The following is an 18445-nucleotide window of genomic DNA, read 5'->3' as shown; positions in this document are numbered from 1 at the left end:
GTGTACCCCACTTCATCAGGTGTAACAATGTTTCATTTAAGCATCATTTTATACTGGAAGTGCTGCAAAACAGCCAGTGACTGGTCACATGATATTTTTACTTAAAGCCACAAAAACACATTTCTTTAACAAAAGTGGTACAAATATAAAAGCATACATAATGTACTGAAAATACGCATGAAACTTTATTAAAAGTATTAAAATATATATATATATATATATATATATATATATATATATATATTAAAAATACATATATTAAAACTAATACTTTAAGTATAAACACATGAAAAACTTTTTCATCAAAAAAGTGGTCTCTTCTTTAAAATAGGCTTCAGAGGTATATGGTCATTTAAACCATGCTCACAGTCAGCTTTCAATCTTACAATCCATTTGGCTGCTAAGGCCTCAGTTTTATTGCGGACATCTCCACCTCTGATATTCTCATTAACCCTTCCTATCGCAATAAACTTAAAAATATGTCCATCATCATTGTCACTGACATGCTTAGAAAGTGCACTAACTTTATCTCTTCTATTAATATGATATATATATGTTCTCTGATTCGATCTTTAAGTGCCCTATCAGTTTTCCCAACGTAGAATTTAAAACATTTTAAACAATGTGCAAGGTATACCACATGTTTAGTATTACATGTAGCAGAAATTTTAAAAGTGTATCCCTTTTTCATCTGGGTGCATACATTTAGTACTGGTGTTCAAGCAACTACAATAATTACACCGTCCACACATAGTTAAACCTTCATACTCTAAAGCTTTAAATTCATTCCTTGGAAAGCATAGCTTCCTTTTAAGGGGCAGCTAATTTTTTAAACAAAAACCTAGGTTCATGGTCAATAACATTGCTAATGTCTTTGTCTGAGGTTAAAATACCCCAATTTTCTTTACTATGCCCATATATTTATATACATCAGATGAGTAGTATAGGGGCATCTTAAGTTTCCTTGTGGTATTAGTATTTTTAATGTTACCAGAATCACTTCTGTCTGAAAAATAAGGTTTTGCTACTGAAGCTCTACGTTTCGCCACTTTCTGCACATTATTCTTTACCATCTTCTCATCATAACCTCTCTCTATTAAAATTTTAATAACATTGTCAATGCAATCTATAAAGTCTGCTTCCCTTCCATTGAGCCTAGAAGCTCTAAAAGCTTGATTTCTTGCACCATTCTTAAAAAATGTGCTGAGGGTACATGCTGTCATGTGACAACAAAGTATTCACATGGCATGGTTTCTTGTATTGTTTTGTGTACAGCCTGTTGGTGGCATCCCTCAATATCGCTACATCAAGGAAGTTAATTTCATCTACAGAATTTATGGAAGTGAATTTTAAAAATGTAGTACTACTATTAACATAAAACACAAATTCAGATAACTGTTGCTTGGTTCCATTCCATAAAATAAAAAGGTCATCCACAAATCTTCTAAAAAATGAAATATATTTACTATAGGGACCTTTTAACAAATATTTATCTTCCCAAACCACTATAATGGCATTGGCGTAGCTATTGGCACACGATGTGCCCATAGCTACGCCATCGCTCTGCCAGTAAAAGGTTTCTCCAAACACAAAAACTTTACAGCATAAGAGAATTTCAAGTAAAGCCTTTAGAAGTAAAATCTGCCTAACTTCAAAATTAGAATAAGTCATAAGAAACTTTTCTATACTCTCAATTCCACTTTCATTCAGAATCACCATGAAAAGTGAGACCACATCCATGGTAACAAGTAAGCAATTATCATTAACAATGTCACTACACCTGTCGAAAAAAGTAAGGAAAGTTTCCTGATGCCCTGGCCAAATTTCTGGTAGTATAAATACCAGCACTGGTCTCCCATGAAAATACGCCATTCACTTAATGAAACTAACCCAATCAACAAAGAATAAAGAAAGTAAGGAAACAAACAGTGTCCTGCTGCAGAAAGGAGGAGTCTTCACCCTCATGAGATTTGATTGTTATTCCTAGTCCCTGCGTATTTTCTAGGACTGGTGAGGTTGGCCTGACTATCCTGAAGTTAAGACCACCTTTTTCTTGCATGTTTCAGTACAGTCCCTTTTGTTTGTATGAATCTATAGCTGGGGATGGGTGCCAACCTGGGAGAAGTGACTGTCTAGGGAGGTGTGAATAACTGCCAAGCTTAATTGTCTTATGTTCTCCAACAATCATATAAGTGGGCTGCTGGCATGGGGGCAGGGGATCTGGCTCTGTGTTATGTTTTGTTTTAAAATTTTTAGTTTTCTGTCATGGGTACCTTTCTAATGGACAGTATCCTTAATATGCGATGCAGCATTCTGTGAAATTTACAAGTTTAAGAAGGGTAACCATGTGAAATGTTGGAACCTTCTAGAGCAAGTCCTGAAATATGGAGATTGAATAGCCGAAGGATTGGACTTGCATGTACCAAGTCTGAGATGCCATTTCTCTGAATATTCCCTTTTCTCTGAGATATGGTGATCTCAGAGTTGATATACAAGTTAGGGGGTCTGTGGGGTTGCCCCCCATCCCCACAAAAAGAAGCTGTAAGGAGATTTCCTGTGTTTTCAGGCTTATTTTTTCAGCATGTTGGCACTCTGCATTTTACGTGCCAGCATTTTAATAAGGAGCCTTTAAGAAGTGCTTCCATGTTACCATCCTGCAATTAAGGGATGTGATGCTCATGTACTCAGTCTCTGGAGAGTCATGTAAGGCCAAAAGCTGTTGCTTGTTATTTCAAACAATAGTATGATTGAGGCATATTCAGTTTGCTGTATTGGGACCATTCAGATGTGACAGTGGGCATCCAGTTAAAATGCATTTCTGGTTGTATAGTTTCTGTTGGTAAACCATAGACAAAAACCACCCCTTGAAGGCAGAGTCCTTTCCTGATGCATGCAAGTGGCTTTCCAGAAGGTGGTTTATTCCAGAGGTGGATCGTTTTTGTACATCTGAGAACACTGTTTTTTCCAGATGCTGTTATCTCAAATAATGACCATTTTGAGTGGACAAGTGGGCATTTTATTAGTATTTTAGAGCTTCTGCTATTCCCTTTAATTCATTGTCTACGTGCAAAGTTCAAGGCTGAGAATCTAACTGTTTTGACTGTGCCCTGTCAGCCTTAAAGACCTTGCCTGTATGACCATATTAGTGTGGGCAGAGAAAATAGCTTTTGGATGGGATGACTTTCTTCTCGAGATAGTCTCACTTTGATGGTGACCGTTGGAGTTGCCCTCTAAACTCTTTAGATTTGTAGGAGGAGAAAAGTCACATTCATGTTTCTCTTTTCTGGTTTTCACTGTGTGTAAGGAGTGGTGAGCCTTTCATTTTATTTCAATGCTTTCCTTTCTCTCATTCTGCCTTTCAGCCTTATCATAGATTACATGTGGACTTGTGTGCATGTCAGTGCATTCTTGGTAAGTCCATCTGGATTGGAGAACAAATCTTGGCTAATTCTTTATAAGTTTACCAATTTCAGAGCTTATAGGTCTGCATCATTCATTAGTTCTGTTTTCAAATGTTTACTGCCCTTTCCCTGACTAGGTGCAAGCAAGAGTGATGATTTTGTGCCTTGAGAGTACCTGACTTAGGGTCAGGCAGCATTAGACCTGGGCAAGTGCTTGGTCTTCTCCTTTTTTGATAAGGTTGATTTATTTCTCTCCCCTTCCTCCCTGTAGCTGACCAGCAACTGACATAAATTCTTCTCCTCATTCATTTAGTCTGCTGGACCTGTTTAAGCCTTCTCCATGCTTACCTTAACCCATGTCTGGGGCCAGTGAAGAGATCTGGATACTGATGCAGCATCATACTGCTACTGGGGAGGGTACCCTAACCTCACCACCATGCTGCAGTCTTGTGAGCTCCAAAGGGGCTGCTTTTAGGAAGATCATGCAGGCTTCTGCACACGTGCCTGACCAAGAGGTGTGCCAGTTGCAGCTTGAGGCTCACCAGGCTGTTAATGCTGCTGCAGCCTCCCATCCCTTAGTATGGATGAGCCATTGTCAGTCACTCAATCCTGTCCTCCCCAAAGCTGTGCCATTAGCCAAACATGGGTCATCTGTGGTGCAGTCAGGGCTTTATCCCTCTGCACCATGGGGTCACTACCATTCCTTTGAAGTTTGCTCTGTTTGCAGTCTCATGTTTGCTATTTGGGTCTGCTTTTAATCAGAGCATTTGCTTATCTAGTTTAGAGCATGTTTCTGTTATTTTTAGCTCTTCCTTCATGGCTGAGTTTCCACTGGTTGGTGTCTATAGCATTTTGATAGTGATAGTGTTAATGATCTCCAGTGTTCTTCGCCTGTCATTTGTTTGTTCTGCTTCTATTTTTTTTTTTTTTGCATGGCTTTGGTGCTGCTTGTAATTTTGTGCAATAACAGGCCCCAGTGCAGAAGTCCATTAGAATTAATGTAAATGCAGTTAGGTAAGTGCTTGCCATATTCACTGATCTTCTGTGATCTTCAGCACAGCTGTCTGGGGGGTGTCCCTTTCTCCTTCCTTCTATCGCCTTTCTGTAAGTCAAATTTCTCAGCTGTCTTTAGTTCTGGGTATTCTAGATTTATAATTTTATAACATTGTTTCTTGCTTTCAAGGTCTCCCCTGTCTGATTGGAATATTAGAATTTGGAAAGCATAGGGCAGGAGTGCTTCCTGAAGTGGCATAGATACTCTGAAATATGAGTTTGGATATTGTCTTAAGTCTTTCATATAATGGCTACAGGTGTTGTTACAGAGGTCGCCACAGACCCAAGTTAATTTCCCAACAACCCCAGGTCATTCTCACCTCAAACCCTGCAATATCTATATTTATTGTGTATTTTGTTAACTTTTGGGGAAAGTGGGTTGGCTGTGTCCAGCTGGATTTAGGTGACAGGTAGTGGTGTATTGGTCTTAATGTCTTCAGGGCCTCATCAACAGTGGTGAGTATCCCCACCCCCCAGAGTTTGTGTGTGACAACAGCAATTATAATAATACATATGATGTTTGTCCAGCATGCATTATCATTTATTCAGGATGCCCATCTGCACCTTACAGAGCTTCTGTTCTGGGAAATTGTACTGTTTTTCTCTCAAGGAGCAACAGCAGAATGAGAGCAATGCAACAGGTCCTTCTGTAGCCACTGTTCCTGACAGTCTGCCTCCTTCCTGAATCTAGAATGATATGTACGGATGTTTTTACTATGCATCGTAATTATTAACTACTAATTAAACCAAGTACAAACCATTTAATACCATCATTGACTAAGAAGTTTTGTGGAGGCATTTATGCCTCAGTCAGGCTGGACTGTTTAGGATAACACTGGATTGTTCTCATAAAGCCATTTATGTTTCAGTCAGCCTGGACTGTGCAGGATGCCGCTGGATTGTTCTCGTAAAGCAGTGCTATAATTACTAAGTGGCTTCTTTGATAATATTGACTTTAGCATTTTTTATGGCTGCTGAGTAACTGTGCTTTGTGTTTGAGCTGCTTTACATTCATCTGGCTATCAGTAGTCATTTTCTAACTCCGTAATTGCTTTTTATAGATTTGTAAGTCTCTCATGCAGCCAAAGTTTACTGCTACCATTATCTAGACTGGACTTTCATCTACTGGCAAACAACTTGATTGGATATGATGTAGGTTCTAAAACAAGTGATAGCATTTTGAACTAGTAGCTATGTTAGGTTTTAGCATGGGTTGTATGGATTGCTTTGCTTGCTTAGCAGTACAACTTATCAACACTGCAACACTGAACATCAGTTTTTGCAGTAAATATGCTCATGGTAAAATGCAGCTATAATACTATATGTTCATGTTGAACTTAAATTCAGTATTAACTATGTAGTCACCATTAATTTTTACATGGCATGCATAATGTCAACAGAACATATGTTAATCAAAAGCTTTTGAACACTTTCATGTATTGGTGAATTATTATGAACTGAAAGACTAGTGCATTAGTTTTTCACCAGCAATGGCATCAGACACTGGAACTGTGTTTCTTGTGTTTGTCTTCTGTGTTTCTGGCAGCCATCTTGTGTTGCTAGGGGCCTATCTTCCATGCTAGGCAGAGTAGCAGGACTGCCTGGACCTCGTCTGGCACAAGCTGATTGGCAAAGAGAGCATGGACTAGCAGGATTAGCTAGATTTCTGTGTTACACCCCACGTTTGAACCAGGCTCTGCTGAGGTGCATCATCTCTTGGATGTTTTACAAAATTCCTGAGGCTCCAAGACCAATCTGAGTGGGTTTTTTTTTCATTTATTTTCACTTTTTTATTGTATTTGCACTTCTGTTGTTTTTATCTATGCCTTATAGCTAATTTATCACATTTGCACTGTTTTAAAGCAATTTATGATTAACTGCATTTCATTACTTTTTAACTGTATTTTTTCATACCGTGAGTTCTGTTTTTGTCTGTAAGTGGTTAATATGTGCTTTTCGGTGAGTTTTACTGTGTTCTTAACCCTTAAATTGAGTAGCAGAGTCGGGATACAGGTTTGCTACATCCAGAGCTGTTTGTTTTTACCTTCTTTGTTTCTGGCAACCATCTTGTGATTGCCTTCTGTGTTTCTGGCAGCCATCTTGTGTTGGTAGAGGAATATCTTTTCTGCTAGTGAGAGTAGCAGTGGCTAGCAGGATTGGCTAGATTTCTGTATTACTAGAATCTTCTATTTTTTGTGGTATTTAAACCCCACATTTGAGCTGGATTGGGCTTGTCTGAACCAGGCTTTGCTGAGGTGCATCATATCTGAGATATGTTACAAAATTCCTGTGGCTCCAACACCAATCTAAGTGCTTTTTCATTTATTTTCACTTATTTTATTACATTTGCACTTACCTATCTTTTTTATCTGTGCCTTATAGCTAATTTATCACATTTGCACTGTTTTAAAGCAATATACTGATTAACTGCATTTCATTACTGTTTAAATGCATTTTGCTGCATTTCATTACAGTTTAACTGTATTTTTTCATACTGTGAGTTGTGTGATCACCTAGTAGTACTCATCTTAGACCTTCCACCCTTTAACCCTACTCTTTCTGGCCTCTCTCCCTCAGATTCTGGCAAATATGGATGGACAATTTCCTATGGTTTCTCCTGTCAGTCTGGTTGATATGGGCATCCTGAGATAGTGTAGCAACTGCCTCATGTACACAGACGACCCTCTATTACCACCACCTAGTAACACAATTTGTGAGAAATGTAATTACATTAATAACCTAGAGTCTATGCTCTCTCCCTCACAAGCCAGTATATCTGGCAATGAGAAGGTTGTCAACACAAACACCACACCTCAAACACCGCACACACCTATACAACACACACACACCTATGCGGAGGTCCTCAACAAAAACATACCCAAACAAAAGAGACCTCTGAGGCAAAAACACACAAATTCCACAGCCCACCACACCACACATAGTCCATACACTTGTGTCTCACAGCCACTAAGGCCTAACCGTAAACCCAATATATTTGTCATAGGAGACTCCATTGTGAGACGCACAGATGTGCCCCTTACCAGGCTGGATAAGGAGAAAGTCACAATTAATTGTTTGTCAGGTTCCAGAGTCCACCATATCACACACACAGTCAAGTCTGTCAGCAACAGGTACTGTTATGACTTGTCCTAGTCCATGTAGGCGTGAATGACTTGAAACGTACCTCCTTGGACTATATGAAGAGAGACATGATCAAGCTGGCTGAATGTGTCCCAGACATGTCCCTAGCCTTAAGCAGCATTCTACCGTCACCCAGAATGATGCCTCAATACAAACAGAAAATTATTGACTTTAACAATTGGCTTAGTTTTTGGTGTTATTCCAAGGAGATCCAGTACCTGACAGCCTGAGAAGACACGATTGGCAGACTGCAATGCTTTGCCAGCGATAACCTGTCTCCCTTGGGCTTCAGGCTTCTGGCAAAGGCTCTTGCATCCCCCATAGTGCCTTTTTTAGGCAATGCCATGAGGTCAAAACTACCAACGTGAACATTTTATCAAAATGCAAATTAAAGGTCATGCTGCTAAATGCTAGGAGTCTAAACATGAAACTGCACTTGTTGCAAGCATTCATAACCCTGGATGATGCTGACATTTGTGTGTTCACAAAAACCTGGTTCAAAGCTATGGAGAGCACCCCAGCCATACCAGGTTACTCTTCCTATCATACATTCAGACCCCAAACTGTGAGCAGAGAAGCAAAAGGAGGTGGAGTTTTTAGTCTGTGTACTTAATAAAGGATTTTCGACTGGAAACAGACTGCCTGCCTTGCTTGGATTACTTTTGAATACTTAGTAATGCTGTACAATTATATATTTTCTATTATTATTTTTTGTTTTGTTTTGACTTAAGATGAGTTTAAGTTCGCTACTTGTACTACTATTGTCTGATCTGATTAATATACAGTGATTAACTAGAAATATATGGACTGAAAATCTTCCAAACAGAGAAGTTTCTTACACTGTTTTGTTTAATATGTATTAAAGGCATACACACCTCCAGGCTGGTCAAAAAGTATGATGCACAGGAGACAGTCCAGGTTCAGTTAACTATTGACAAGACCCCTATTCAAATCATAGCTAGCTACAGGCCTCCAACTTTAACTGAACATGCCCACTTCACCAATCTGGACCTCTTAGACTCTATCAAGATTCAACCCTTTACCCTGATCCTGGGTGACTTTAACTATCCAACCATAGATTAGAAGAACTACTCATGCCAAAACACAAATACCCAGAGATTCCTTGATTTCATCAATCCAAATGCCTTGGACCAGCTGGTCGACACCCCCACAAGAGGTAATGATATCTCGGACTTTGGTGTTAACCAATATGAGTAACCACTGTAGCATCCCTATTGTGCCACCCTCCCTGGTAAGATCCAACCACAAAGCGTTCACTTTTAAAATAACCATCTCCCCTGAGGCCCTGAGGGAAGGTATAAACAGCTTCACAGCCCCTCCCCCCCAGTAGGAACTGGCACGAATGTCCATACCTACATCAAAGTACTATATGAGCATTTATATAGCTGCATGGAATCAGGAATATGCAACCAGACAAAGTCCTCCTCCTCAAGGAAGACTAAACTGTCAGGTGGACATCTGCAATAAATAAACTCTATAATAAAAGAAAAAAAATTGCTGTCCAAGACCAAGAATGAGCAGGTGCCTAATTGGAAGCAATCTTTCCATAGCCTGAACAAGCAAATAAGAGCACTAGTGAAATGCTCCAAAGCAAATTTTGAGTCCAAACTGGCTGTACCTACTAAAGATGATCATAAGACCGTCTTCACATATGTTCACAATCTCAGAGGAAGCACTCGGATCTGCTCAGAACTGGTGGTCAAGGACACCATATACACAAACGTTTTAGATATAGCCAACCTGCTGGCAGACAGGTTCAGTGAAAACTTCGCCCCTTTGTCCCCCCATTAGTCAATCAGAACATTCCCAGCACGTGCCCCCCTCCCTTTATCTCTAAGGAGCAAGTCATCACTGCCCTCTCAAAGGCAAAAAATAGAATCTACATGGAACCTAGTAATTTCCCAGGCTGCGTCCTACATGAACTCCGGCAGGAACTTGCAGCACCTTTAGGCACCCTGTTCAAACAAAGCCTGAGTACCGGCTTTGTCCCAGCCAAGTGGAGGACAGCCACTGTCATCCCTTTGCACAAAGGTGGAGTGTCCACCGATCCAGGAAATTATAGACCCATCAGCCTAACTAGCTTAATTAGCAAGGCCTTGGAACAGATTGTCATGGACCTCATTAACAAGCACATTGGCAACCAACAAACACTCAATCCCACACAGTTTATCATCAAGGGGAGGTCATGCTTGTTAAATTTGGTTGACTTCTTTGAGACCGTCACCAAAGTCATGGAAAAGGGGAAGATGGTGCACACCGCCTACCTTGACCTGGCCAAAGCCTTTGATACTATTCTCTACTCGGGTATAAAAGGTAAACTCTCTCAACTAGGCATCAATCCATACGATGTTCTTTGTGTTTCACTGTTGCAGTCATTACGTTTGGGTTATCTGCTTGCAGGTAGTCCTCAGTCAGCCTGATTAACAAAGTCTTGGGTCCTGCATTGGTTGCTGTCTCTTCTTCCATGAGGTCAGGTCATCAGGGGTATAAAACATGCAGCCGATGCCATTACATCAGTCTTTCTTGCCATGTGGTGCCCGAAGCAGTTTGCAAGTGCCGGTCGGCTGACTCCTGAAATTTTCGTTTTCGAGTTTCAGAACCAAAGTCTTCAACTAAAAGCTAAGTACCCCATTGGGGAAACTTTTTCTTGCTCTTAACCGATGTCAGTAAAAGTAAATAATTGCATTGCCTGTGGAAAGCAAATACCTCATAAAGATTTTAATTCGTACTGTATTCCTTGCTTAGGCCCAGACCACGATGTACCTCGCTGTTGGTTTTGTGCCTTATTTAAACAACGAACTATTGGTCGTCGGTATATTTACACTTCTAAATATTTTGGTGTTCGGTTCAATTATTCTGATGCGTCTTTGGTCAGCTGTCCGACTACCGACTTTCCAAAAAAACACAAAGATAAAGACAGAGACAGGCCACCTAGGTCCAAAGCTGCCGAAGACGCTTCTCCTAAGCCTGGCGACGGTACTCAGTGGAGTGCTTCGCAGCCCCTGATACCTGCTACTTCTGGTTCGCAGGCCTCTACAGAGACCCATTCGGAGTTCAGTAGCCGCAAGATGCTTCAACTGTGGAACCTGCAGATGTCTCTACCTTGGATGGGTCCAGAGCTGCTGTGCAGGCACTGGCTTCTGAGGGTGTATTCAGGTCTACTGACTAGCTTATTAAACTGACATCATCATCTTCAAGGCCAAAATTTTGAACCAGGCCTAAAAAACGACACCCAGACTGCATGGTCAGGCCTCTATGCCTAAAAAACAGATAAGAATGGATGAAGACCTTATTACTTTAATCAGGGGAAGCCAGCCTTCCCCCTCTAAGAGACCTAGGACTGAGTTTGTTTATGATACTTCCGACCAGGATTCTGAATTTTCTGTTTCCTCTGATGGCCAGGATTTACCCTTATCTATCTATGAGGATTCCGATGCTGAGGACTCCATTCCTTCTGCTTCCCCCCAAGAGGATTTCTCTTTTGGTGAAACCCTGCACACTGTCCGGGAGCATTTTCATTGGAAAGGTCAGGATTTCTCTGATTCTAAAAAGAGGCTTAGGGATTTCTTACTCCTGCCCCAGCACAGGCCTTTAGCCATACCTCCTGTATTAGACATTGTTGATGATGCATTTGCAGAATCTAGCTTGGCCCCTGACTCTTTACCTCCTGCTCCCAGGAAACCTGATAGATATTACAGGGTCCCTGACTCTACAAGTTCCTTTTCAAAAATCCTACTGCAGATCCTGAGACCATTTCACAGGGTCCTAAGGGCATTAAAGCTACTACTGCCAAAAATCCTACCTCTTCTGATAGAGACTGCAGGGCGTTGGATAGATGGGGTAAGAAGGTATACACTTCTGCAACTTTGGCAATTAGGGCCTTAAACTGCCAGTTTCATATGTTGAAGTATCAGCAGCATGTTATTGGATTGCTTAAACAGAAAATGATGTTGTTTCCTGATTGTGCTGAAAATAAGGAATTACAAGATTTATTGCATTCAGCTGAACAGGTTGGAAAATATACTTTGCAATGTGGTTTTGACTCTCTAGAGGCATCTTGCAGGGCTGCGGTAACTGGGTCTGTACTTAGAAGGCATGCTTGGCTTAAGAAGCAATCCCTACCAGATCATGATAAAGCAAAATTACTGGATGCTCCCCTAAACCAGGACCGCCTGTTTGGCAACAAGGCAGAAGAAGTTCTTAAAAAGATGGAAGAAAAAGCTAAATCTATGCAGACTGTTAAAGATTTTTTACAAGTTCAACCTCCAAGATTTAGTAAGCATTGGCCTTCCAAGAATTGGTCCTTCCAGATCTTCTCAGTCCAAACCCAGATCTAGCAGAGCTTCCAGGCTGCAGTCCCAGGGTACACACAGGAGTAAGCAGTGGGGGGCCTCCACTTCCAAATCTGAGAGTAATAAGACTCCCTCCTATGGTAAGCTGTCTCAATGACTTCCATTTAAAATTTCCAAGCTCTTATCAACTAACACCTTTTTGGAGATTCCAAAATTCAAGATGCTGACTTCACCAGTTGCTTCCTATGCTAGGCAAAGATGCCTGGTTGGCAACACTAGATTTAAAAGTAGTATACCTGCACATCCCATTCAGGGAATCTTGCAGAGAAGATACCTATGCTTCAAAGCAGGCTACACACACTATCAGTTCTCTGCACTGCCCTTTGGCTTATCTACTGTGCCCAGTGTATTCACAAAGTGCCTAGCTCCAGTTATTGCATTTTGCAGGCAAAGAAATATTTAAATATACCCATACCTGGATGATTGTCTAATTCAGGCAGAAAGACAGGACATACTTTTGAACCATCTGGCCTTTGTACAAAGCGTTTAAACTTGTCTGGGGTACACCATAAATGAAAAGAAATCACACCTGGTACCCTGTCAGCAAATTATATTCCTGGGAGCAAGCTTGAATACAACTTCCCAGATGACTTTCCCTACACCAGAGAAACAAATTCATTTGACAACCTACTTCAAGTGGCTACAAAAACCCTGCTGTCTGCAAGACAACTACTGCAAGCCTTGGAGTTCATGGCCTCATGCATTCTTCTAATTCCATATACAAGACTGCATATGAGGAAACTACATTAGTATCTAAAAAGCCTATGGTGTCAACATTCTCAGGATCTAGAAGCAATGATTCCTATCATACCTTGCCTACTCCTAGAATTCCTTTGGTGGGCAGAGGTCTTTCCACCAAAACAAGCGACTACCTTTCACACCACCCCTTGCAGCCCAAACCCTAACAACAGATGCATCAGACTATGCATGGGGGCTCACCTGGCTGGGAAGTGCATTCAGGGCAAATGGAACTCAAGTCAAATGCACCTGCATATCAATCAAAAACAAATGTTAGCTGTACAGAATACTCTGACAGCCTTCAAGGATCACATTCTTCCAGGACAACTAATGGTAAAGATGGACTACACCACTGTTATGTGGTACATAAACAAGCAGGGGGGGGGTACACATTCTTACCCCCTCTGCAGACTAGCCATGGCATTGTGGAACACAGCCTTGAGCTACCAAGTGCACCTACAAGCTCAATTCCTGCCAGGAAAATTAAATACACTGGCAGATGGACTAAGCAGAAACCTCATGGACCCAAATGAGTGGAAACTGGAACCAAGGATTTTCAACATGTTGACAAGCAAATGGGGGAGCCCAGAAATAGACCTGTTTGCCTCTCCCCAGAACTCCAATTGGACAAATCTTGCACAAGGACTCCCCACAAACAAGCCTGGAAAGTGGATGCTCTGTCCTTCAGCTGGAAAAACCTATAGTCTATGCCTTCTCCCCTCTGCTCTCCAAAGTACTAGTAAAAAACAAACAGGACAAACCAAGGATGATTTTCATTGCTCCAGACTGGCCACGCCAACACTGGTACCCCCTCCTGCCCAGTGTGTCTCAGTTATCCTCATGGCACCTGCCTCAGACTCCTTCCCTGTTGTCTCAGCAGGCGAACCGGATTCTGCACCCTCAGTTTCTAACACTGAACCTAGCAGCCTGGCTAATTACCTAATCTCTCCTGTACCATCCCTCAGTAAATCTGTGATGGGTATCATTTTAGAGGCAAGGAGGCCTAGTACTAGAAAATCTTATGCTGAAAAATGGGAACGATTCTGTGCCCCTGGAACCAATCTCAAGGGATGAGCACATTAATGCCCAATTTACCTCAGATTTTACAATATTTAACTGAGATGCTTCACAAGGGCCTGTCTTTTTCTTCCATCAAAATTCATGCTTCGGCCATTTCAGCTCATTATAACACAGAACCTCCCCTCTTCTCTCATCCATTACTCAAGCAGTTCCTCAGAGGGGCAAAAAAATTTGAGACCACCCAGGAGAGCTCCAACCCCAGCCCTGGGATCTTAACTTTGTTTTGGAGAAACTCACTGTACCTCCTTTCGAGCCAGCTGCTACTGCAGACTTAAAATTTCTTTCTTGGAAAACAGCTTTCCTTTTAGCAATCACTTCAGCAAGAAGGGTATCAGAATTACAGGCCTTTATGGCAGTGGAGCCTTTCATCATCTTTCATGTGGACAGGGTGTCCCTCAGAACCAGTCCATCCTTCGTGCCCAAGGTGGTATCCAGTGTGGCTCTTAATCAGTCCATTCATTTGCCAACCTTCTTTCCCAGTCCACAAAACAAAGGGGAATGGATACTGCATTCCTTAGATGTGCACAGACAACTTAGATTCTACTTGGACAGGACTAAACCGAAATCTGAACAACTGCTGGTGGCATTTTCTGCAGGGGCAGAGGGGAAGGCTATTTAAAAGCAAACCATTTCTAAATGGATAGGCCATTGCATTCATTTCTGCTATAAGCACCACGGAAAACCTTTCCCACAAGGGATCAGACCTCACTCCACCAGGGCTGCATCTACCCCTACAGCCTTTATCAGAGGAGTCCCTACCTGGGACATCCTAGAAGCTGCTACCTGGAGTTCGGTGCATACTTTCACCAAGCATTATCATTTGCCAATTTTCTCTAAATCCAGAGCTGGCTTTGCCACTGCAGTCTTGCAGGGCCTTATAGCTGGTCCTAATGCTGTCAAAAGTCCTCCTCCCATCCTTAGCTTTGGGAATCTACCCAAATGCAATGACTGCAACAGTGTAACATGAAGAACATAGTACAGTTGTATACACTTACCATAAATGTAGATGTTTGAGTGTATTCACTGTTGCAGTCCTGGTTACCCTCCCTCCAGCCCCCTAACTTATTTTGGCTATAACTCTACTTTTCTTTACTATGCTTAAAAGCCTTTTTGGTGTATTTGCTTTTTTGTTGGAGGTATATTATTGTATTTTTATATTTAATTGCTTCCCGGTAGGGGGGCACCTGACATCTGGGGCAAGAAAAACTGATGTAATGGTGTTGGCTGCATGTTTTATACCCTTGACAACCTGACGTCATGGAAGAAGGGACAGCAACTGATGCAGGATCCAAGACTTTGTTATTCAGGCCGACTGACGGCTAACTGCAAGCAGATAACCCAAATGTAATGACTGCATCAGTGAATGCACTCGAACATCTACATTTATGGTAAGTGTACACAACTGTACTTTACTAGATGAGTAGCAAACTGGCTCACTGATGCAACCCACCTAGTCAAAATAGGGGAAGCTACCTCAAGCAGTAGACCCGTAATGAGCGGTATACGCCAGGGATCGGTCTTGGGGCCTCTGTTGTTTGGGATATACTTTTCTGATGTGCAGGCCAAAACTAGTGGGATATGGCTGACCAAGTCTGCAGATGACTGCAAGCTGGGCGCTGTTATCAATTTCCTTAGTGATATGGACTTCCTTCAAGAGGGCCTCACACAAACAAATGACTGGTGACAGAAACATGGCCTCAAACTGAATACCAAAAAAGGCATCATCATCCCTTTGGTAAGAGTGACGTCCCCACAAATTTTCACATGATTAAGGTCCTAAGCAAGCAATCAGTGGTGAAGGACTTGGGGACCCAGGTTGATAGCAACCTGACATTTGAACACCATATTACCTCCATTGTATGGAAAACTTTCTACATGGCCTACCTCATTAGGAAGGGTATCTGATCCAGGGACAAGGAAGTCATAACATCCCTGTATTCTTCCCTTATAAGGCCCATTCTGTGTTCAACGCCCCTTTTCGGCATGTACCTCACAAAGTACATGCAGCAGCTGGAGAGACCACAGAGGTTCTCACTAGGATAATCCAGGGCCTCAAACATCTACCCTACACAGATAGGTTAAAAGTCCTGTTCCTCTACTCAGTTTCATACAGACTTCTCTGTCTGGCATAAAAAACAATCTCAGATCCCCGCCTTGATGGGACTGCTCCATATCAGCAAGTCTAGCTCCACTTGAGTAACTTGCATGCGCGACCTCAGCCTGGTCTGTGACATTAATAGGACTTGTTGGTGGGACAGATCTCTGTCCCATAGACTCCCCCTTCTGGGGAATAGACTCCCTCTCCATGTCAAGCAGAGTACCTCATTATCCCTTTTTAAGCACAACCTGGATAACTGGATAGGGAACAGAAAATACACCCCTGGGATTCCACCTGTGTCCCTGCTGGACAGGGGCATTGGGTGCTGACTTGTTGGAACATGGACTAAATTCTTGGCTAGGCTTGTAAGGGCCTCAGGGCAATAGACTAGTAACTTCCTGTGATCCTATGAACTGTAGTGTCACACTGATGATACAACTGCCTTTGTTAATCCATTAAATGGTTTTTGCATCTTTCTTTTCATCCAGGCCCTGTATATTGTTTTTGAGTTGTGCGCACTAATATTTTATATATAAGCAACTGTGTGTTGCATATTTGTATGTAAATTTGAGCACTGTATTGTGCCTTTCTAATGCTACATATGTATAATGAGTGACCATATGCTTTGAAACTAAAGGATGTCGTGGTATTTTGTGCATGCCCTCTTTAGAAATCAGTGAGAACCCTTTTAAAAGGAGATACTTGAAAAATCAGAATAGTCATTTACTTCACAGTCTTTAATAATTTATCCTTATTTTCCACTTTTTTCTAGCAATCCTTGAACAGTAGACATAGCCTTCTATCCAGACAGCGCGAAGATGCAAAGGATCTCAAAGGAAACCTTGATCGAAGGGAGAGAGTTGTTTATGAAATCTTATCCAAGTACTTAAATAGTAAACAGCTCCAAGACTTTCAGCACTTTGTTAAAGTTAAGTCATCTTTATTAATCGTATCAAAGGAACTTGATGAAAAGATTAAATTCTATGACGAACAGCTGGAACACCTTCAAGGCACTATTCCTGCTTAATTACTACTTAATACAGGAGTTACGTGGCTGTTCTGCTCTGCTGTTTTACCACTGGAGTTGTTCTGTGCAGTTGTCAATATGGTGTTCCTGTTTAGAGTGCATTTACTAGGATGTCTTCAACAAATTCCTGAACTTTATGGAATGCAGAGTGTCATAATTTCAGTGCCTTGCACACTTTTTTTTTTTTTTTTTTTTTTTGGGGGGGGGGGGTGTTTACATTTCAGAATGAATTGCAGTCTGGACTTTCTTTTATGGTATATTGCTGAAAGTGCAACTTTTTAATGAACAGTAGCCCTTGGACAATACAAATGCCTAATAGTTTTATATTTTAATAATGGAAAGTACTATTTTATTATGCTGCTAATTCTTTCTAACTTCTTCTTACTCTATAAAAGTGTCTTGAGAAGGAGTGTTCAAATAAAAGCAACAAATTAAGTATTACATACATTGTTCTTTGTAACTGACTTCTTTTTCAGTAGAAAATGACGCTTTGTCTAATGGCATCTTCTCTAACTGACTTTTTTCAGCAGAAAATGGCACCCAATGTTAAGCGATGGGGATTAAGATGATGGCACCAAAATAAGATACACATGTTGGATCTGTTAGGTGACTAGTCCACTGGGTAGCCTGCACTGTTCACCAAGACTGTAATCTGTCCTTGGTTCCTGTCCATGGATGAAGTGTAGCAGTGACGCAGGTATTTACAGCTAAGGAGTGTTAAGCAGGAAGGCTACATCTACACTGCCATTGGTTTAGTTAGCTACTGAATTTAAAGTCAATTTGCGACTCTATATCCCTGAAGCACTTTAACATTCGTATTTAAACTCCGCAGGTATGTTTCAAAAATAAAATACATAAGAACATATAATTATTTGAACAAGTAAGATTAGTTTAAAAACAAAACACTTTAGTGGTAGTCCCTACAAAGCATGCAGATTCATATTTTTAGGTAAATATTGCTCCTTTGCTTGTTATTTATCTGGGAAACTTATCTCTGCTCAGTAAGCCAATGCAGCATTACATGATGGCACTGGTATTTTTTTTTTTTTACTGTTTCCATTGGCGAGACGTGCAATATTAACTTCCCAGTGCCCTCCTCATTTGACATGACAGTAGTTATAAAATGCATGATTTTTTTCTCTGGTTTATGAGATCAAAAAGAATATGAACTGTTATTAACTTGCTCTGTAAGGTTTAATAAATATCCCTGTAAGGAGATTGCAGAAAACTTTTTTAGAGGTAGTACTTATTTACTTTTGTATACCTTTCCCCAGTAACTCAGAATCTGCTTTAATAGTTATTGATGTTTCATGTGACACAGTGAAAGGAGAACACCTTCTAACATTATTCATAATCGTGGTCTATAAACCTACAAGTTTACATCTAGTACTGCTCCTTGGCTATGTTGGTTTCCGAACACACAAATCAAAATGTATAGCTGGAAGTCAAATTTTCATTTTTTTTCCTGAAAATGTTTACTTTTAAGATTTCATAAATATTCATCTAGATTTGAATGCAGAACATAAACAGTTCA

The 18445-nt window shown here is 41.0% G+C and overlaps 1 protein-coding gene across 3 annotated transcripts in view; it reads left to right on the top strand.

The window, feature by feature from the left end:
- Window positions 1-17352, top strand: part of LOC122799887 (protein Shroom1-like) — a 1099098-nt gene extending 1081746 nt beyond the window's left edge. For all 3 annotated transcript variants that reach the window (XM_044069259.1, XM_044069257.1, XM_044069258.1), the window contains one exon: window positions 16657-17352. In XM_044069259.1, coding sequence (XP_043925194.1) covers window positions 16657-16911 — 255 coding nt within the window. In that variant the 3' untranslated portion in view covers window positions 16912-17352. The remainder of the gene's footprint in view (window positions 1-16656) is intronic.
- Window positions 17353-18445: the final 1093 nt, after the last annotated feature.

The sequence above is a fragment of the Protopterus annectens genome, chromosome 4.part0 (genome assembly GCF_019279795.1).
Source record: "Protopterus annectens isolate FY-2018-M chromosome 4.part0, PAN1.0, whole genome shotgun sequence".
Taxonomy (NCBI): Eukaryota; Metazoa; Chordata; order Ceratodontiformes; family Protopteridae; genus Protopterus; species Protopterus annectens.
Note: the sequence above shows the minus strand (reverse complement) of the source record. Positions and strands in the feature narration are given on the sequence as shown.